Source organism: Macaca mulatta, chromosome 4, assembly GCF_049350105.2.
Source record: "Macaca mulatta isolate MMU2019108-1 chromosome 4, T2T-MMU8v2.0, whole genome shotgun sequence".
Taxonomy (NCBI): domain Eukaryota; kingdom Metazoa; phylum Chordata; class Mammalia; order Primates; family Cercopithecidae; genus Macaca; species Macaca mulatta.
Window position 1 is genome coordinate 120,134,128 of NC_133409.1, and position 16,076 is coordinate 120,150,203.

At 32.3% G+C, this 16,076-nt stretch overlaps 1 protein-coding gene across 3 annotated transcripts in view; it reads left to right on the plus strand.

The window, feature by feature from the left end:
- Nucleotides 1-16,076, plus strand: part of EYS (EGF-like photoreceptor maintenance factor) — a 1,786,799-nt gene that overhangs the window by 149,438 nt on the left and 1,621,285 nt on the right. For 2 of the 3 annotated variants that reach the window (XM_078001263.1, XM_078001264.1), the window contains exons 7-8: nt 4,567-4,706; nt 14,149-14,315. In XM_078001263.1, coding sequence (XP_077857389.1) covers nt 4,567-4,706; nt 14,149-14,315 — 307 coding nt within the window. Of the gene's footprint in view, nt 1-4,566; nt 4,707-14,148; nt 14,322-16,076 lie in introns of all 3 variants that reach the window. The other variant, XM_078001265.1, reaches the window with a different exon arrangement.

Genomic DNA, 16,076 nt, shown 5'->3' on the forward strand with positions numbered 1-16,076 from the left:
GTGAGAACATGCGGTGTTTGGTTTTCTGTTCTTGCAATAGTTTGCTGAGAATGATGGTTTCCAGCTGCATCCATGTCACTACAAAGGACATGAACTCATCCTTTTCTATGGCTGCATAGTATTCCATGGTGTATATGTGCCACATTTTCTTAATCTAGTCTGTCATTGATGGACATTTGGGTTGGTTTCAAGTCTTTGCTATTTTGAATAGTGCCACAATAAACATATGTGTTCATGTGTCTTTATAGCAGCATGATGTATAATCCTTTGTGTATATCCCCAGTAATGGGATGGCTGGGTCAAATGGTATTTCTAGTTCTAGATCGTTGAGGAATCACCACACTGTCTTCCACAATGGTTGAACTAGTTTACTAAAGTCTCACCAACAGTGTAAAAGTGTTCCTATTTCTCCACATCCTCTCCAGCATCTGTTGTTTCCTGACTTTTTAATGATTGCCATTCTAACTGGTGTGAGATGGTATCTCATTGTGGTTTTGATTTGCATTTCTCTGATGGCCAGTGATGATGAGCATTTTTCATGTGTCTGTTGGCTGCATAAATATCTTCTTTTGAGAAGTGTCTGTTCATATCCTTTGCCCACTTTTTGATGGGGTTGTTTGTCTTTTTCTTGTAAATTTGTTTGAGTTCTTTGTAGGTTCTGGATATTAGCCCTTTAAAATTTTCTCCCATTCTGTAGGTTGCCTGTTCACTCTGATGGTAGTTTCCTTTGCTGTGCGGAAGCTCTTTAATTTAATTAGATCCCATTTGTTGATTTTGGCTTTGTTTCCATGGTTTTTGGTGTTTTAGACGTGAAGTCCTTGCCCATGCCTATGTCCTGAAGGGGTTTTCCTAGGTTTTCTTCTAGGCTTTTTATGGTCTTGGGTCTGACATTTAAGTCTCTAATCCATCTTGAATTAATTTTTGTATAAGATGTAAGGAAGGGATCCAGTTTCAGCTTTCTACATATGGCTAGCAAGTTTTCCCAGCACCATTTATTAAATAGGGAATCCTTTCCCCATTTCTTGTTTCTCTCAGGTTTGTCAAAGATCAGATGGCTGTAGATGTGTGGTATTATTTCTGAGGGCTCTGTTCTGTTCCATTGGTCTATATCTCTGTTTTGGTACCAGTACCATGCTGCTTTGGTTACTGCAGCCTTGTAGCATAGTTTGAAGTCAGGTAGCATGATGCCTCCAGCTTTGTTCTTTTGGCTTAGGACTGTCTTGGCAATGCGGGCTCTTTCTTGGTTCCATATGAACTTTAAAGTAGTCTTTTCCAATTCTGTGAAGAAAGTCATTGGTAGCTTAATGGGGATGGCATTGAATCTATAAATAACCTTGGGAAGTATGGCCATTTTCACGATATTGATTCTTCCTATCCATGAGCATGGAATGTTCTTCCATTTGTTTGTGCCCTCTTTTATTTCATTGAGCAGTGGTTTGTAGTTCTCCTTGAAGAGGTCCAATTTTAAAAACACTTTAAGTATATAAATTTTTCTCCTCTTAGCCTGGCAAAAATTTTAGAGTTGGACAAGTTAATGACTATCCATTGCTGGCAATAATGTAAAATCACTATAATATCTAAGTGGGATAATTTTGCAATATCTGTCAATACTACAAATTCTATGCCATTTGACCTAACCTTCCGATCATTGGGAATACATCCACATGCTAAATAATTTGCGTATAATTTTATAGCTGGTATCATTGGTTATTAAGAAAAAGAATAAACATAGATATGGAAATGTATGTAGAACTCATCTAGGACTGAGATACATAAGGTGAAAGAAAGGCATGCAACTGTGTAGAATCATGTGTATAATAGACAACCTTTTGATTCTTTATATATAATTTGTGTTTATTTCTGTGGAACACTTTTCTATGTTTGTTGATCAGTGTTCTGAAATTTCACAATGTTGAGACTTTTACATAGTATGTTCTTGTTGTCTCTTGTTAAACTCTTCTATTTGGAAGCTTTCCATTTTTAGGTAGTTTCTGTATTTTTTCCCCTAAAAAGTCCTTTTTCCTGTTGTTTTTTTTTTTTTTCTTCTGTAGCCCCATTTCCACCAATTGAATATGACATCTCCTAAATCGATCCTCTCATTTTCTCATAATTTCTTTTCTCTTTGCTATTTGTTTTTGTATTGCTTTATTTTCTACTTCATTCCCCCACTTGAATATCTCAAAATGAGTTTGAATTTTTAATTTCTTTTACTATATTTTTATAATCTAGGGCATTTTTCCATCCTTTAAATTGTATACATTTGTAACATCATTTGTGATATTCTGTTTTGTTTTGTTTGTTTTGTTTTGTTTTGTTTCCCAATAAGGGTAAAATGGCTTTTCTTCTCTCTCTCAAAATGTTATAGTTTTGTTTGTTTTAATTTTCTTCTGTTTTGCGTAGGGTCTCAGTTTTCTGTAAATGCTGTTTTTGAAGATTTGTTCTCTCTCGTTTGGAGTCTTTCTACCAAATGTGGAGTGATCATATTTAACGGTGAGGAACTAAGAAGGCTGACTGGAAACTGACCATACAGGGATGGGCCGTGATGACTGGAGCTCTATGAGAGGGTTGCAGGTTGGCAACTAGGCTTTCATTAGGGGACCCTCAAGGAGCTTGGTGTCCTTAAGACAGGAGCCCCTGAGATTCTTTAACTCCTGAAAATAAACCTCAGAAATTGTTTGTAAAGCTGAGTGAGGGGTTAGAATAATAATCTGGATCACTGAGTTGGGAGAGAGGCTCTGAGTGTCAGCTAATCTTGTTTCCAGAGCCCACCTTAGTATCAGATTCTCAGATGCTTTTTAAACCCTGAGCATTTCAGTATTTCTGCTAAGCCAATATTTTTTTTCATGATTATGTCCTCTCACTTGTGTTTTGGCTGTAGTCTTTCTGCTAATTTAGTCAGTGTGTCATTTTTTCATCTTCTCGCTCTTTTTCGTGGGTTAAAACGTTCATTTTATTTTGTTGTTGTTGTTGTTTTCATTATCTCTTTTTTGAGTCTTTGGGAGGCAGCGGGAAAAATTTAAGAGTTAAATCCAAATGTTTAGTCAGATATATCATTATGAAAAACTTTATGCTAATAAATTGGACAATGTAAATGAAATGGATAAATTTCTAAAGAAATACTAATTGGAAAAACTGACCAAATCATAAATTTCAATTCTAAATAATCCTACAATTTTTAATTAACTGAATAAAATAGTTTTAAAAATCCTCCCACAAAAAACATGCTTGAAATATATGGCCTTCTATTAAAGTTCTCCAAATTTTCGATATTCATTCTAATCTATATAGATTTGCACAAAAACACAGAGGGAGGGACACATATCAATTAATTATATGGAGCTAGCATAATCCTGTTTGAGTTAATTACTCTCAGAATGTTGCAGGTAGAATTTTTATTGACCTATCATTAAATTTACTGATCTTTTCTTCTCTTGTGTCTGATCTTCTTATAATCTCATCCATTTATTGTTTTATTAATATAGCCATAATTGTCTGAAATCTTAAAATTATAAACAGTCAAATTACATACGTATGATTGAAGAGCTTTGGGATATTGTGGTTGGTTACTAGCTCCTTGTTTTTTCCAGTAATATGTGAGATTTCTTGGTGAGATATTCACATGATAGGGAGCATCATCTCTAATGAATCATCTCTAATTTATAACTCAGTTGTAAAATGCACAGTTTACGTGATATTTTCTAAGAAATGATGTCTTGCAAGTCCCTAGAGTTTAGATTTGTTTACTATAAGTGATCCAAAGCCAGAGATATTTTGCTAAAAGATTCTTTAGATAAATACTGTCCTCTAACAAATATTTTGTGTTTGTTTATTAGGAGATGTAGTCATGATTACAAAAAGATTGGATCAGATCTCCTATGTTCTTTTATTACCTCTACTAATGACCAATAACAAGTTATCAGCCCAGCTTAATTAACTTCTTTTTCCCTACAATTCTGATATTTACAATTATTTTTTGTTTAGTTTTTCCTACAATTTCAAAATCTATCATTCCCTAATTCCTTATCTAATTATCTATTTTATTCTTCTTTTCCTGTGGACTTTTCAGCAAATTTAGCATAATCATTTTAAAGTCCTTGTCTGTTAATTCTAGTCTGGGCCTTAAAATGTTAGTTTTCCTCTTGAATATAGGCCACATTCTCTTGAATATAGGTCACTTCTTTCTTCTGCTCTTTTGCAATCTCTGCTTTTATTATCGTTATAGGACATTGTTCCTTTTATGGTTCTACTATCCTTTCTTATAATTATTAATTACAGTTTAGTCAACATTTGATTATTTTAAAAAGTGAATTGGCCTGGGAGCTGTGTCTTCTTGTGATGCTGTATTTCTCAGTCCATGTTTAACATGAGAGTGTTGGGCTCTGAGGTGTCCTTCAAATTCAATATCATATACATATAGGAACTTATTTTGTGACAGATGTTGTCAAATTTATCTTTTCAAGTAATTTGACCACAGTCCTTAATAATTCATTGTGAATTCAAGTATGTAAGTGTTTATTTAATTTTTTATCTCTCTCTCTCTCTCTCTCTTTTTTTTTTTTTTTAAAGGATCTGAAGGTGAAAAGTGCCAAGGGGTTATTGATGCCTATTTCTTTCTGACTGCAAACTGCAATGAAGATGCAATCTATGTGAACAATCCTGAAGATAATAATTCTTCATGTTCTTTTCCATGTGAAGGCACAAAAGAGGTAAGGTAAATTTATATAGTTGCTTTTCATTTTTCTCTTTAGCTCATAATTTTCTGATTTTTTTAAAAAGTTAGAAATGTTCTGATTCTTCAATATTCAAAATATGTAGTTTGCATAGTTTAAATATAACTTCTTAAACAAATTCCCAGCAGTCTACTTGGAAATTTGTATTTATTTCTTACATTTATAATATGGAAAGGTAAAAAAATTTGAAAAATCATTTTGTTCCTAGTCTTCTTGTGTTTTATTAATGTTATAATTTACAGGCTGACTAAAGCATCTCAAATACAGTTGTGATTATGCCACTTTTTTTGCTTACAGATCATAATGAAATGCCATTGTCTTTTGGGTATGTTTAAATCTCTGAGAGATTTCTAATCTCTTACACAAGCAAACTACTTAAAAATAAAATAAATAAAAATAAATGAAAATAATTTCAAATTTCTAGGCGGTTCCATCACTAAAAATTGTGAGGCCTATGGCAAGAATAAAAGAGAGGCCCTCCTTTTATCCCCTGACTTTTGTCTCACACTAATTAAGATTATATTTTTTAATATGTAACAATAATTAAGAAAAATTTAAGAATCTTCAGTTTAAATGAATTAGGAATAGGAACTTTTTGTTAAAGTGATTCAGAAGTTTTCCAAAAAGTTAGAGAATTAACAAAGTATTTGTAACCTATCTTGTCTTGATATAACCTAATTTGGTCATTTTAAGAAAGCCATATTTTAATTCTGTGTATTGTATAAATTTCAGTAAAGACTAATAAACCATTTTCTTTATTAATATATCAGTTTACGTTGAGTCCAACCTTGTAAAAACTGATACAAGTCACTATTTCCTTCAAATTCACCATCTAGAGGCATTACAATTACAGGCAAAAAGACTTCAAATACCACAGAACATCTAAAAGTATGCCCTCAAATATATTTTGATATATGTTTACAAGTCATAAATACATGAAGTAAGCTTAATACATTCTTACATATATATATATATATATATTTAGCCAATCACATATACATCAATATACAAATAAATGACTACATTACAACTTTATCTTTAAGACTTTTAGCTTTATCAGTATATTAAAAATAATTACATATTATAATACACTTAATAATTCAGTAACTATAAACCGTTTTTAGGAACAAGCAAATCATATTTGTGGGGTTTTTTGTGTATTTTTAGTTCTCAGTATTCTTTTATAATAATCACCAACTTCAAGTAAATTAGCCATTAATTTCTTTAGATTCAAGAAAATACACAAAGATAACAATCTAAGATCATTTTAGCTATTTTATTACTTTATGATTACATATTTTATGTAACTTTAACAACTTTTATCACAGGCAAAATAAATATAAACACACATCCCTCAACTGTATTTGCACACCTTATTTCCATTCTATAAGGACAGGGGTAATTTAAATCTATGTTTAGAGACTATATTTTTATATTTTTCTTAACTAGGAATTGTTTAGGCATCTAAAATAATTTGATTAATTTGATTAAATATCTGTATAAGTTCTTAATGTTGACTAAATATTTAGAAATTGCAAACTTACACAATCATGTTAAGTTCTTATGATTTGTAGTATCAATAAAACATTCTAGTACATCAATGTAGTAAAATTAGTAAGCATTCACAAGATTCATCCCTTTTAAATTATATCTGTTATTAAAATTTCAATTATATCAATTTTAGATTTGTGTAATCATAGACAATTTGAGGACATAATTATAGAATATTTCTCTTAAAGTTAAATTAAATCAGGTTAATTTATCTAAAGTGTCATTTAAAATTACATGAGTCCGTTTTAAATAAATAAACCTCTTTAGAATAAATAAATACATATACTAATATAAATAAACAAAACTCAGTATTTATGTATTTTGAAAAATCAAAACTTTAGGATTATGCCAGAGCTCTATGGAGCCCAGTTTTCTTCTCAACTAAAAGACTAACAATATTACCCATACACATGAATGCTTTTCCTGATTTGTTAAAATTTTGGCAAGAGAAAACATGTGAATAAAGCACAGTTAATCATTTCCTTTCATTGTAAAATATGGACACTCTGAAAAATAATCCTAGAATGGCAATATAGAATGTTAGAAAAAATATTTATGGTCAATTAATTTCGATTTTTTTTCTAAGCAAAACAGAAAAGGAGAAAAAGTGAAAAATGAATAAGTTAAGTTTATCTAGATTCTGGTAGATATAAAATTATGATTGCAAAGATTATCTCCTTTCTGCACAGCATTGGAGATGCTTAAATGCAGAAAAACCTATTTTCATACATGCAAGAACAAATTATTATAGACAGTTTAAACAACTCACATACTTGACAATTCCCCAGACCATATAATTAAAAATCTAGTGCATCTTAATCCCAGAAGCATGAAAATACAAGAGGAGGTTTTGTATAATACACAGTAGTTTCTCTATTAGACATACAGGACAGAGAATCTCCTCATGAGGATTTTTCCCTTTTTGTTCTATTGGATCTGTCAAATAAACAATCTTGTTCATGTCAAAATTTCCCCAGAGTGGTCACTGCAATTTCACATTGTCCTTTGAGAAATTATGCCAATTAGAGAGATACATATATGGCTTACAATATGAGGGGAGGAATGTGAGGTGTCCAGGCATAAAAAATTGAGAGGAACCCATGAAAACTTATGTCAGAAAGCATTTGTACAATATCATGTCTCCAGAACATTCTAAATATCAGTCCATTTCAAATCAACTGACAGTGTTTAGAAGATTTTTTAAAAGATGACAATAAAAATATTGCCCAAAGGAACACCAGAGTGATGTGACCATCTGAACTCATCACTTACTTACAACACTTGAATCATGTAGTTTTAGAACTCACACTTTCCTCTCCCAGCTGACTTCCTCTTATAGTCTCACCTGAAAAAGTGATGAAGACAGAGTTTTTCTATTTACATATATTTGAATCATATAATTAAAAGATTACTAAAAATGTTTTCTTATTCTTAAGAAACAAAAGAAACATAACTTTTGTGAAGTTGATGAAAAAAAAATTGGAGTTTAGACTTGATGCTGTACCTATGTCACTTTCACAGTTGGAGAGAATATCCAGTGGTCTCAGGGTAGTGCATTGGTTGCTATTCAGCATTGAGAGTGAGTGCATTTTAATGAGATTTTGTGGAACTTTCGATTTGTTCACTTTTTACCCTCCAAAAGATCACCAGATAATTCTGCTGATCAAGAAAAACTAATTATTTTAGACTTCTTTCAATAAGGGAAAACAACCCCTTACTAGAATCTTAGTAGTGCCTCAGATGGGAGAAGTTGTGGAAAGTTATTTATTTGGCATAGTGCCTTGGGCCAGTTGTAGAGGGTATCTAGTGGAGATTGGTTAGAGTTTATAAATGAAAGCTTTGTATAGGTGGCACAAAATACTGAGAATCTTTAAAGTGAGTCTTGATTTGCAAACTGTTAGTCTTTATAAAAAACTTATTTTAGTTGGTTCACAGTCTTATGTTCTGGAAGCAAATATTTCATGGAGTAAATAGTAAGTTATTCTTGCTTTTTCTCAGTATTTTAAAACATGTGATGGAAAATTAGGTTTATTTTAGTTTTCATCATCAAAGACAGAAATTCCAAAATTTTCTTTTATTTCTTTGTGGTAAAATCTGTCCCTTCCCTGAGTGAGGTCCTTTTAAATGCAAATACTTCTGGAATGGAAACACACGAATATAAATAAGTTTATCTTGTTTTCTACACCCCTACTATAAAAACATTATAAAATTATATATTATTATGAGTTACTGGGAAGGGAAGTTGAATTTCAAGCAAAGTAGAAGAGTCCATGGAGCACTAAAATTTGGGATGTGAAAGGTTTTAATCAAGTTTATTTTATTTCAGAACTTATGACTAGGTTGTAATCCAGTATAAATTTGAACTTTAATTCATCTAGCTATAATTTTTTAAATCTGTTCCTTTTTAGTTACCTAAATATAAAGCCAAACAGCCTTTTTCTTTCCTTCACCTTGACTAAACTTAAGACAGGTTTCTGATTGCCTACAGGCCCCTGCACTCTTTTTTTTCTTATAGGATGCACTTTAAAAATGTTGCAATTGTAAATTATCTGCCTTTTTGAAATGTATGTAAATCTTCTTCCAACCTCTTGGCAGTTTAAGGATGCATAGGATGTCTTTATCAAGAACCTTGGAACCATGTCTCTGAAATATAAACATCAAATACGATAGTACTCTTACTTCCCAGTGTACTCTACAGAAGGCCTACTCACAGAGCAAAATCTTTGCATACTCAATAATAACTCAATCTGCTTGACACATTCCATTGATCCAACTCTTCTCTAGTGACATCAAGTATAACAGTCTTCCCCCTTAACTGCAGGGATACTTTCCAAGACTCCGGTGTATGCCTGAAACTGTGAATATTACCAAACCCTGTATTTACTGTATTTTTTTCCTATACATACATACTCATGATGAAGTTTAATTTATAAATTAGGCACAAAAAGAGATTAACAACAATTACTAATAAAAACAGAACAATTATAACAGCATACTCTCATAAAAGTTTTGTGACTATTGTCTCTCTTTTTCAAGATATCTTACTAAACTATACTAACATTTATTATTATTATTATTATACTTTAAGTTCTAGGGTACATGTGCACAACGTGCAGGTTTGTTACATATGTATACATATGCCATGTTGGTGTGCTGCACCCATTAACTCATCATTTACATTAGGTATATCTCCTAATGCTATCCCTCCTACCTCCTCCCACCCCCAAACCAAACACCGCATGTTCTCTCTCATAGGTGGGAATTGAACAATGAGATCACTTGGACACAGGAAGGGGAACATCACTAACATGTTTTTGAAGTGTGGTAACTGAAAGCATGGAAAGTGAAACCAACAAAAGGGAGGACTGCTGTCATTTTCTATTCAAGTTCGCAATTAAAATCCCTCCTGTTTTCTATTTTTGGAGAATTGAGTTTAGTTTCTCTCCCCTATTTCAATAGTCTTTAATAAAATTTAATTACTTATTTAACTTCCATGCAATTTTTACCTTGACAGATATTGTTTTAAGGATCCAGCTTTCTACATATCATGATTACAAAAAGTCACTTTCACCTCTGAAGTCACTTTATTTATCTATTTAATATCAAGGGTCAAAAATGGCAAAATAAAGGGCATATATTAGATCTTACATATTTTTTTTTCCCACAGAGTCCTTTGCCAAGTGACCCTATGTATTAATATATTGTGGATATGACAAAATAATTTATAGAAAATTGCACTATATTCCTTGAAATGATAGCTAGCATTATTTAACTAGAGTTGTTTACTTACCTATGCAGAACATTTTCTGTAAGTATGTTATAAATGTTCTTCAGGTAGGTTAATTTCTCTACAAAAGAAGTGACTTTGGGGTAATAATATTGTCTTATGTATATACATTAATAGGAATGAATTCTCAAAAAGGGAATTTCCAGCTGTTTGTTTTACTTCTATTTCCTTTGGGAAGAACAGATCTTCCACTGCCCAGAATCATGATTTTATTACATTCCTTCCTCAAGTAAACATTTTTAAATATCTAGAATAAAACTTCTAATTTAACTTTTGTATATTTTGTAATATCGAGGTTTTTGTGCAATCAAAGTTTAATAATTAATCATATATTTTATGTACATGGTATATGTACAGTTGACCTGTGAATAATATAGGAGTTGGGGTTGCCGACCACTATGCAGTCCAAAATTGCCTAACACATTTGATTTAACATTTTGATAGAATGTTTTGCATAAATTTTTTTAAAGATTAATGGACTCCTTTAAGCAGATCTTTGTTTCTCTATGTACACAAAGTTGAGAAATACAAGGTAGATTCCTCCGATATACAAGGCAGATTCAAGTTTCTATGTGTCTATTGATATAATTTACTGTCTTACTAATTTTTTGAGAGATTACTTATTTGTAAATTTAATTATAGAAAACCAAAATTCTAGTAGAAGTCTAGACTATCTGAACAGATGAGAAATAATGTTGAAATCCAAAATTATTTTTTAGTCACAGAAATTACTTGCAATAGCTTTTAAATATAGTAAATACCTGCAGCATAAAATAATGTACCACCGTTCCCATTTAATAAAAGTGTCTCAACCAGAGCATTGGATTTAATTTAGGTGTTCATATCACACCCCTTAGATAAAATGTGCTGTTTTGGAGGTGTAGTCAAAAGAAAAACCTCATATCCAACTTTTAGTTCTTTCAGATTTTTTTAATCCCCATAATAATTATTTTGAAAATAAAAGGGAAAGCACATAGTTATGTGAAATAAGTCTGTCCTATTCCAAATTCTATACTAATATTTCTTGTTAATATATTGCTCTTTTTCAAGATTTTATTGTGTATTATTTTGTAATGTAGATATATAATAATTAAAAATACAATGAGCAATTTGAAATTTTGATATTTCATATTTTCTAATTATATTTAAGGTGCAGAAATAATACGTTAGGCATTTTTCCATAAAGAATATTTTAAAAATTAGCAAATTTTGAATAAGACTTATAGGCTAGAAAATATAGTTTTATAGCCAAATCAACCTTCTGACTTTGGCAATTTTTCTGAGGTAGCAAAATAAAATATTTTCGTTTTTGAAAGAAATACACAGTAAGTTATAATGTTCAATATAGTCTCAGATCTCAGGAAGCTAAACTCCCTATATACATGGATATAGAGATAGATAAAATAATCAAGTGGTGTCATAAAATGCTAATATTTGTTAGTTCTTTTTAATTTTAATTTAATTTTTTTTATATATTTTTTGAGACGGAGTCTTGCTCTATTGCCCAGGCTGGAGTGCAGTGGCCGAATCTCAGCTCACTGCAAGCTCCGCCTTCTGGGTTTACGCCATTCTCCTGCCTCAGCCTCCGGAGTAGCTGGGACTATAGGCGCACGCCACCTCGCCCCGCCAATATTTTTTGTATTTTTTAGTAGAGACGGGGTTTCACCGTGTTAGCCAGGATGGTCTCGATCTTCTGACCTCGTGATCCGCCCATCTCGGCCTCCCAAAGTGCTGGGATTACAGGCTTGAGCCACCGCGCCCCGCCAATATTTGTTCTTATATGAGTGCTTATTAAATTTGTAAGCCAATTATAATAGTGCTCCTTTAATTGGGAAAAAAAAATTACAACTAATATCCTCTGAATGTAGAAAATCATTACATACTCAAAGAGAGATGAAGACCTTTATGAATTACAAACACATAGACATATAGACACAGATAAAACTTATAGCTTCAATTGTAATATTTTAGACTTGGGGCAAGTGTAAATAACATGTCACTATCATGTTATCAAAGAACTATTCTCCTTCCTACTAGATTTGACTTTCTTACTTATTTTGATCTCTATGTAGAAAGTGAAAAGACAGATTCTCATTTGATTCTAATTCAACAGAGAGTAAATCTCTATGAACCATTTATCTACTTAGATATCAATAAAGGATCAGACCATGAAACCAAATTCCTAATCTGTGTTGCGACAGATGGAAAATAACTTGTTGTCTATGAACCAAAACCAAAAAGAAAATATGAAAATATGCAGAGAAGTGTTTTTAAAGATAGTAAAGTTCTATTGTCATTTGAATTTACTTGTAGGAATTAGGAATATAGGTATATGTAAATATACAAATATATGCCTGTGTTTAAGCACTCCATAAGAAGTGCACTTCTCTTCTGACAGTTTACCTAACCGTCAGGTAAATCCATTGAGCATATCTGTGGAAGAGTTTTAAAGCTGAAGAGTTTTAAAGCTGTTAAAAATATAAATATAATTTTCAATAAAACATACCATCATGACTTTATGAAAATATTAAACATGTGAAAGATATTATTTAATTTACTTTTAATAAGGAATCAAGTAAAGCTTTACTATCAGTTCAAAGGAGAAAACAGGTAAACCACTGAAGGATAGAAACTATTTAGCAAAACCACAAATAGATTTTCCATGGATCTGTCTATCAATACAATGCTATTTCCATCATATCAGTTAACAAACAATGTCTATAAAAATTTGGTTAAAATGGAATTTTTAAAAAAATTGTGTAATAAATGTACATGTATTCAGTACATATATATATACATATACATATATATTTCTGTCACAATTCGAGTATAAACAATTTGACTATTAAAAATTATTTTGACATAAATCAAAACTGATTTTTTCAACCTTTGCTAAAGGAACACATTATTTCAACAAATACATGAAAGCTTGAAATTCAAACTTTGAAATGATTGTGTCATCCAAAAGACTACCAAGAAGACTAAATAGTAGAATGAAGAGTTTATTTGTGATATCAGTTTGCTAACTGGGTGCAGTAGTCCATTCTCACACTGCTATAAACCTGACCCTGGGTGATTTATAAAGAAAAGAGGTTTAATTGACACAGAGTTCCACAGGCTGTACAGGAGGCATGGCTGGGAGGCCTGAGAAAACTTTCAATCATAGCAGAAAGCAAAGGGGAAGAAAGCATGAGTCCTCACATGGCAGCAGGAGAGACAGTAAAGGGAGAGGTGTTACATACTTTTACACAACCAGATCTCAGGAAAACTCACTTGGTATCAGGAGAACAGCAAGGGAGAAACTGCACCCATGATTTAATCATATCCCACCAGGCCCCACCTCCAACACTCAGGATCACAATTCAACATGAGATTTGGGTGAGGAAACAGAGCCAAATAATATAACTGGGAAAACGTTATCTCTGATATCGACCCAAGGTGCTCTCTTAGAAGTGGTAAAGGGCAGGGTGATTTTTGTGCCTCACAGGGTCTGTGTTCAAAATAGACTCAGACATATTCAACAGGTTTGCGGGGAAAGCAATACATATTTATGAGAAGGAATCAAGCACATATTCAGTGAGTAAACATATATGTAACATGCATACCATGTTCTTTTTGAAGCAGGGCTTTAGTGTTAAAATGAGGTGGAATTTGGCAGTTTGCATGAAAAAGTGAACTATAGGACACAAAGACAGTTTGTATCCTGTTTGTATAAACTGGCTGAAACTGATTTGAGACCTACAATTGCTTATCAGAAGAGTGTTTGTAAGGCAGTTCTGTCTGATAAGGGTTATGGTGGCCTTGGTTGTAAATCAGAGTTAGGAATGGAATGACAATTTGACTGATAGCTCCTATTAGGGAGTTTAGCAAGGGTGTGGTTTTTCTTATAGCTCTAGAAATTTAGAGAATTGCTGTGCCAGCCAAGTTCTGAACCCTTGTCCCATAGTTATCTTCTGTTTCCTTAACCCTAGGTTTCAACTTAGTAGACAGAGAGGCATGTATTGTGGTCTCTCAGATCACAATTGTAATATTGTAGTAAGTGATGGGAATTTATAACATTTTTATTTCTTTTTGTTACAGATCTGTGCAAACGGATGCAGTTGTTTGAGTGAAGAAGACAATCAGGAATATCGGTATCTATGTTTTCTCAGATGGACTAGCAACATGTATCTGGAAAATATAACTGATGATCAAGAAAATAAGAGTCAACATGAAGCTATTTGTGAAGATGAAATTAATAGACCCAGGTATTTATGTATCATTTGAGCAGATAATATCACCTATTGAAAAGTTATAATTACACTGATGAGTCATAATCAAACTCTTTCATGGTAACAATCTTTTTTTTGATTAAAATGATTGGAATTTTCACACCAAACACTTATATATACATATATACTTATTATATATTATGTTACATAATATATGTTATGTATAACAATTCTAGCACAATAAAAGAGAAGAAGAAATATATCTGTATAGAAATAACTTATGTATATCATTGTAGAATCAAGTTAGCATAAATCCGTGATAAATTCTGCTAAGTTGAGTACGATTAGTTCCAAAGCAACTACAAACAAACAAACAAACAAACAAAAAACAAACAAACAAAAAAAATGAGTGGTGAGAGAGGGCATTCCTGTCTTGTGCCAGTTTTCAAGGGGAATGCTTCCAGTTTTGCCCATTCAGTATGATATTGGCTGTGGGTTTGTCATAAATAACTCTTATTATTTTGAGATATATTCCATCAATACCAAATTTATTGAAGGTTTTTATCATGAAGGGCTGTTGAATTTTGTCAAAGGCCTTTTCTGCATCTATTGAGATAATCATGAATTTTTGTCTTTGGTTCTGTTTATATGCTGGATTATGTTTATTGATTTGTGTATGTTGAACCATCCTTGCATCCCTAGGATGAAGTCCACTTGATCATGGTGAATAAGCTTTTTTATGTGCTGCTGGATTCGGTTTTCCAGTATTTTATTGAGGTTTTTTGCATCAATGGTCATCAGGGATATTGGTCTAAAATTCCCTTTTTTTGTTGTGTCTCTGCCAGGCTTCGGTATCAGGATGATGTTAGCCTCATAAAATGAGTTAGGGAGGATTCCCTCTTTTTCTATTGATTGGAATAGTTTCAGAAGGAATGGTAACAGCTCCTCCTTGTACATCTGGTAGGATTCGGCTGTGAATTCATCTGGTCCTGGACTTTTTTTGGTTGGTAGGCTATTAATTATTGCCTCAATTTCAGAGCTTGTTATTGATCTATTCAAGTATTCAACTTCTTCCTGGTTTAGTCTTGGGAGAGTGTATGTGTCCAGGAATTTATCCATTTCTTCTAGGTTTTCTAGTTTATTTGGGTAGAGGTGTTTATAGTATTCTCTGATGGTAGTTTGTATTTCTGTGGGGTCAGAGGTGATATCCCCATTATCATTTTTTATTGCATCTATTTAATTCTTCTCTCTTTTCTTCTTTATTAGTCTTACTAGCAGTCTATCAATTTTGTTGATCTTTGCAAAAAAACAGCTCCTGGATTCATTGATTTTTTGAAGGGTTTTTTGTGTCTCTATCTCCTTCAGTTCTACTCTGATCTTAGCTATTTCTTGCCTTCTGCTAGCTTTTGAATGTGTTTGTTCTTGCTTCTCTAGTTCTTTGAATTGTGATGTTAGGGTGTCAATTTTAGACCTTTCCTGTTTTCTCTTGTGGGCATTTAGTGCTATAAATTTCCCTCTACACAGTGCTTTAAATGCGTCTGAGAGATTCTGGTATGTTGTATCTTTGTTCTCATTGGTTTCAAAGAACATCTTTATTTCTGCCTTCATTTCGTTATGTATCCAGTAGTCATTCAGGAGCAGGTTGTTCAGTTTCCATGTAGATGAGTGGTTTTGATTGAGTTTCTTAATCCTGAGTTCTAGTTTGATTGCACTGTGGTCTGCGAGACAGTTTGTTATAATTTCTGTTCCTGTACATTTGCTGAGGAGTGCTTTACTTCCAACTATGTGGTCAATTTT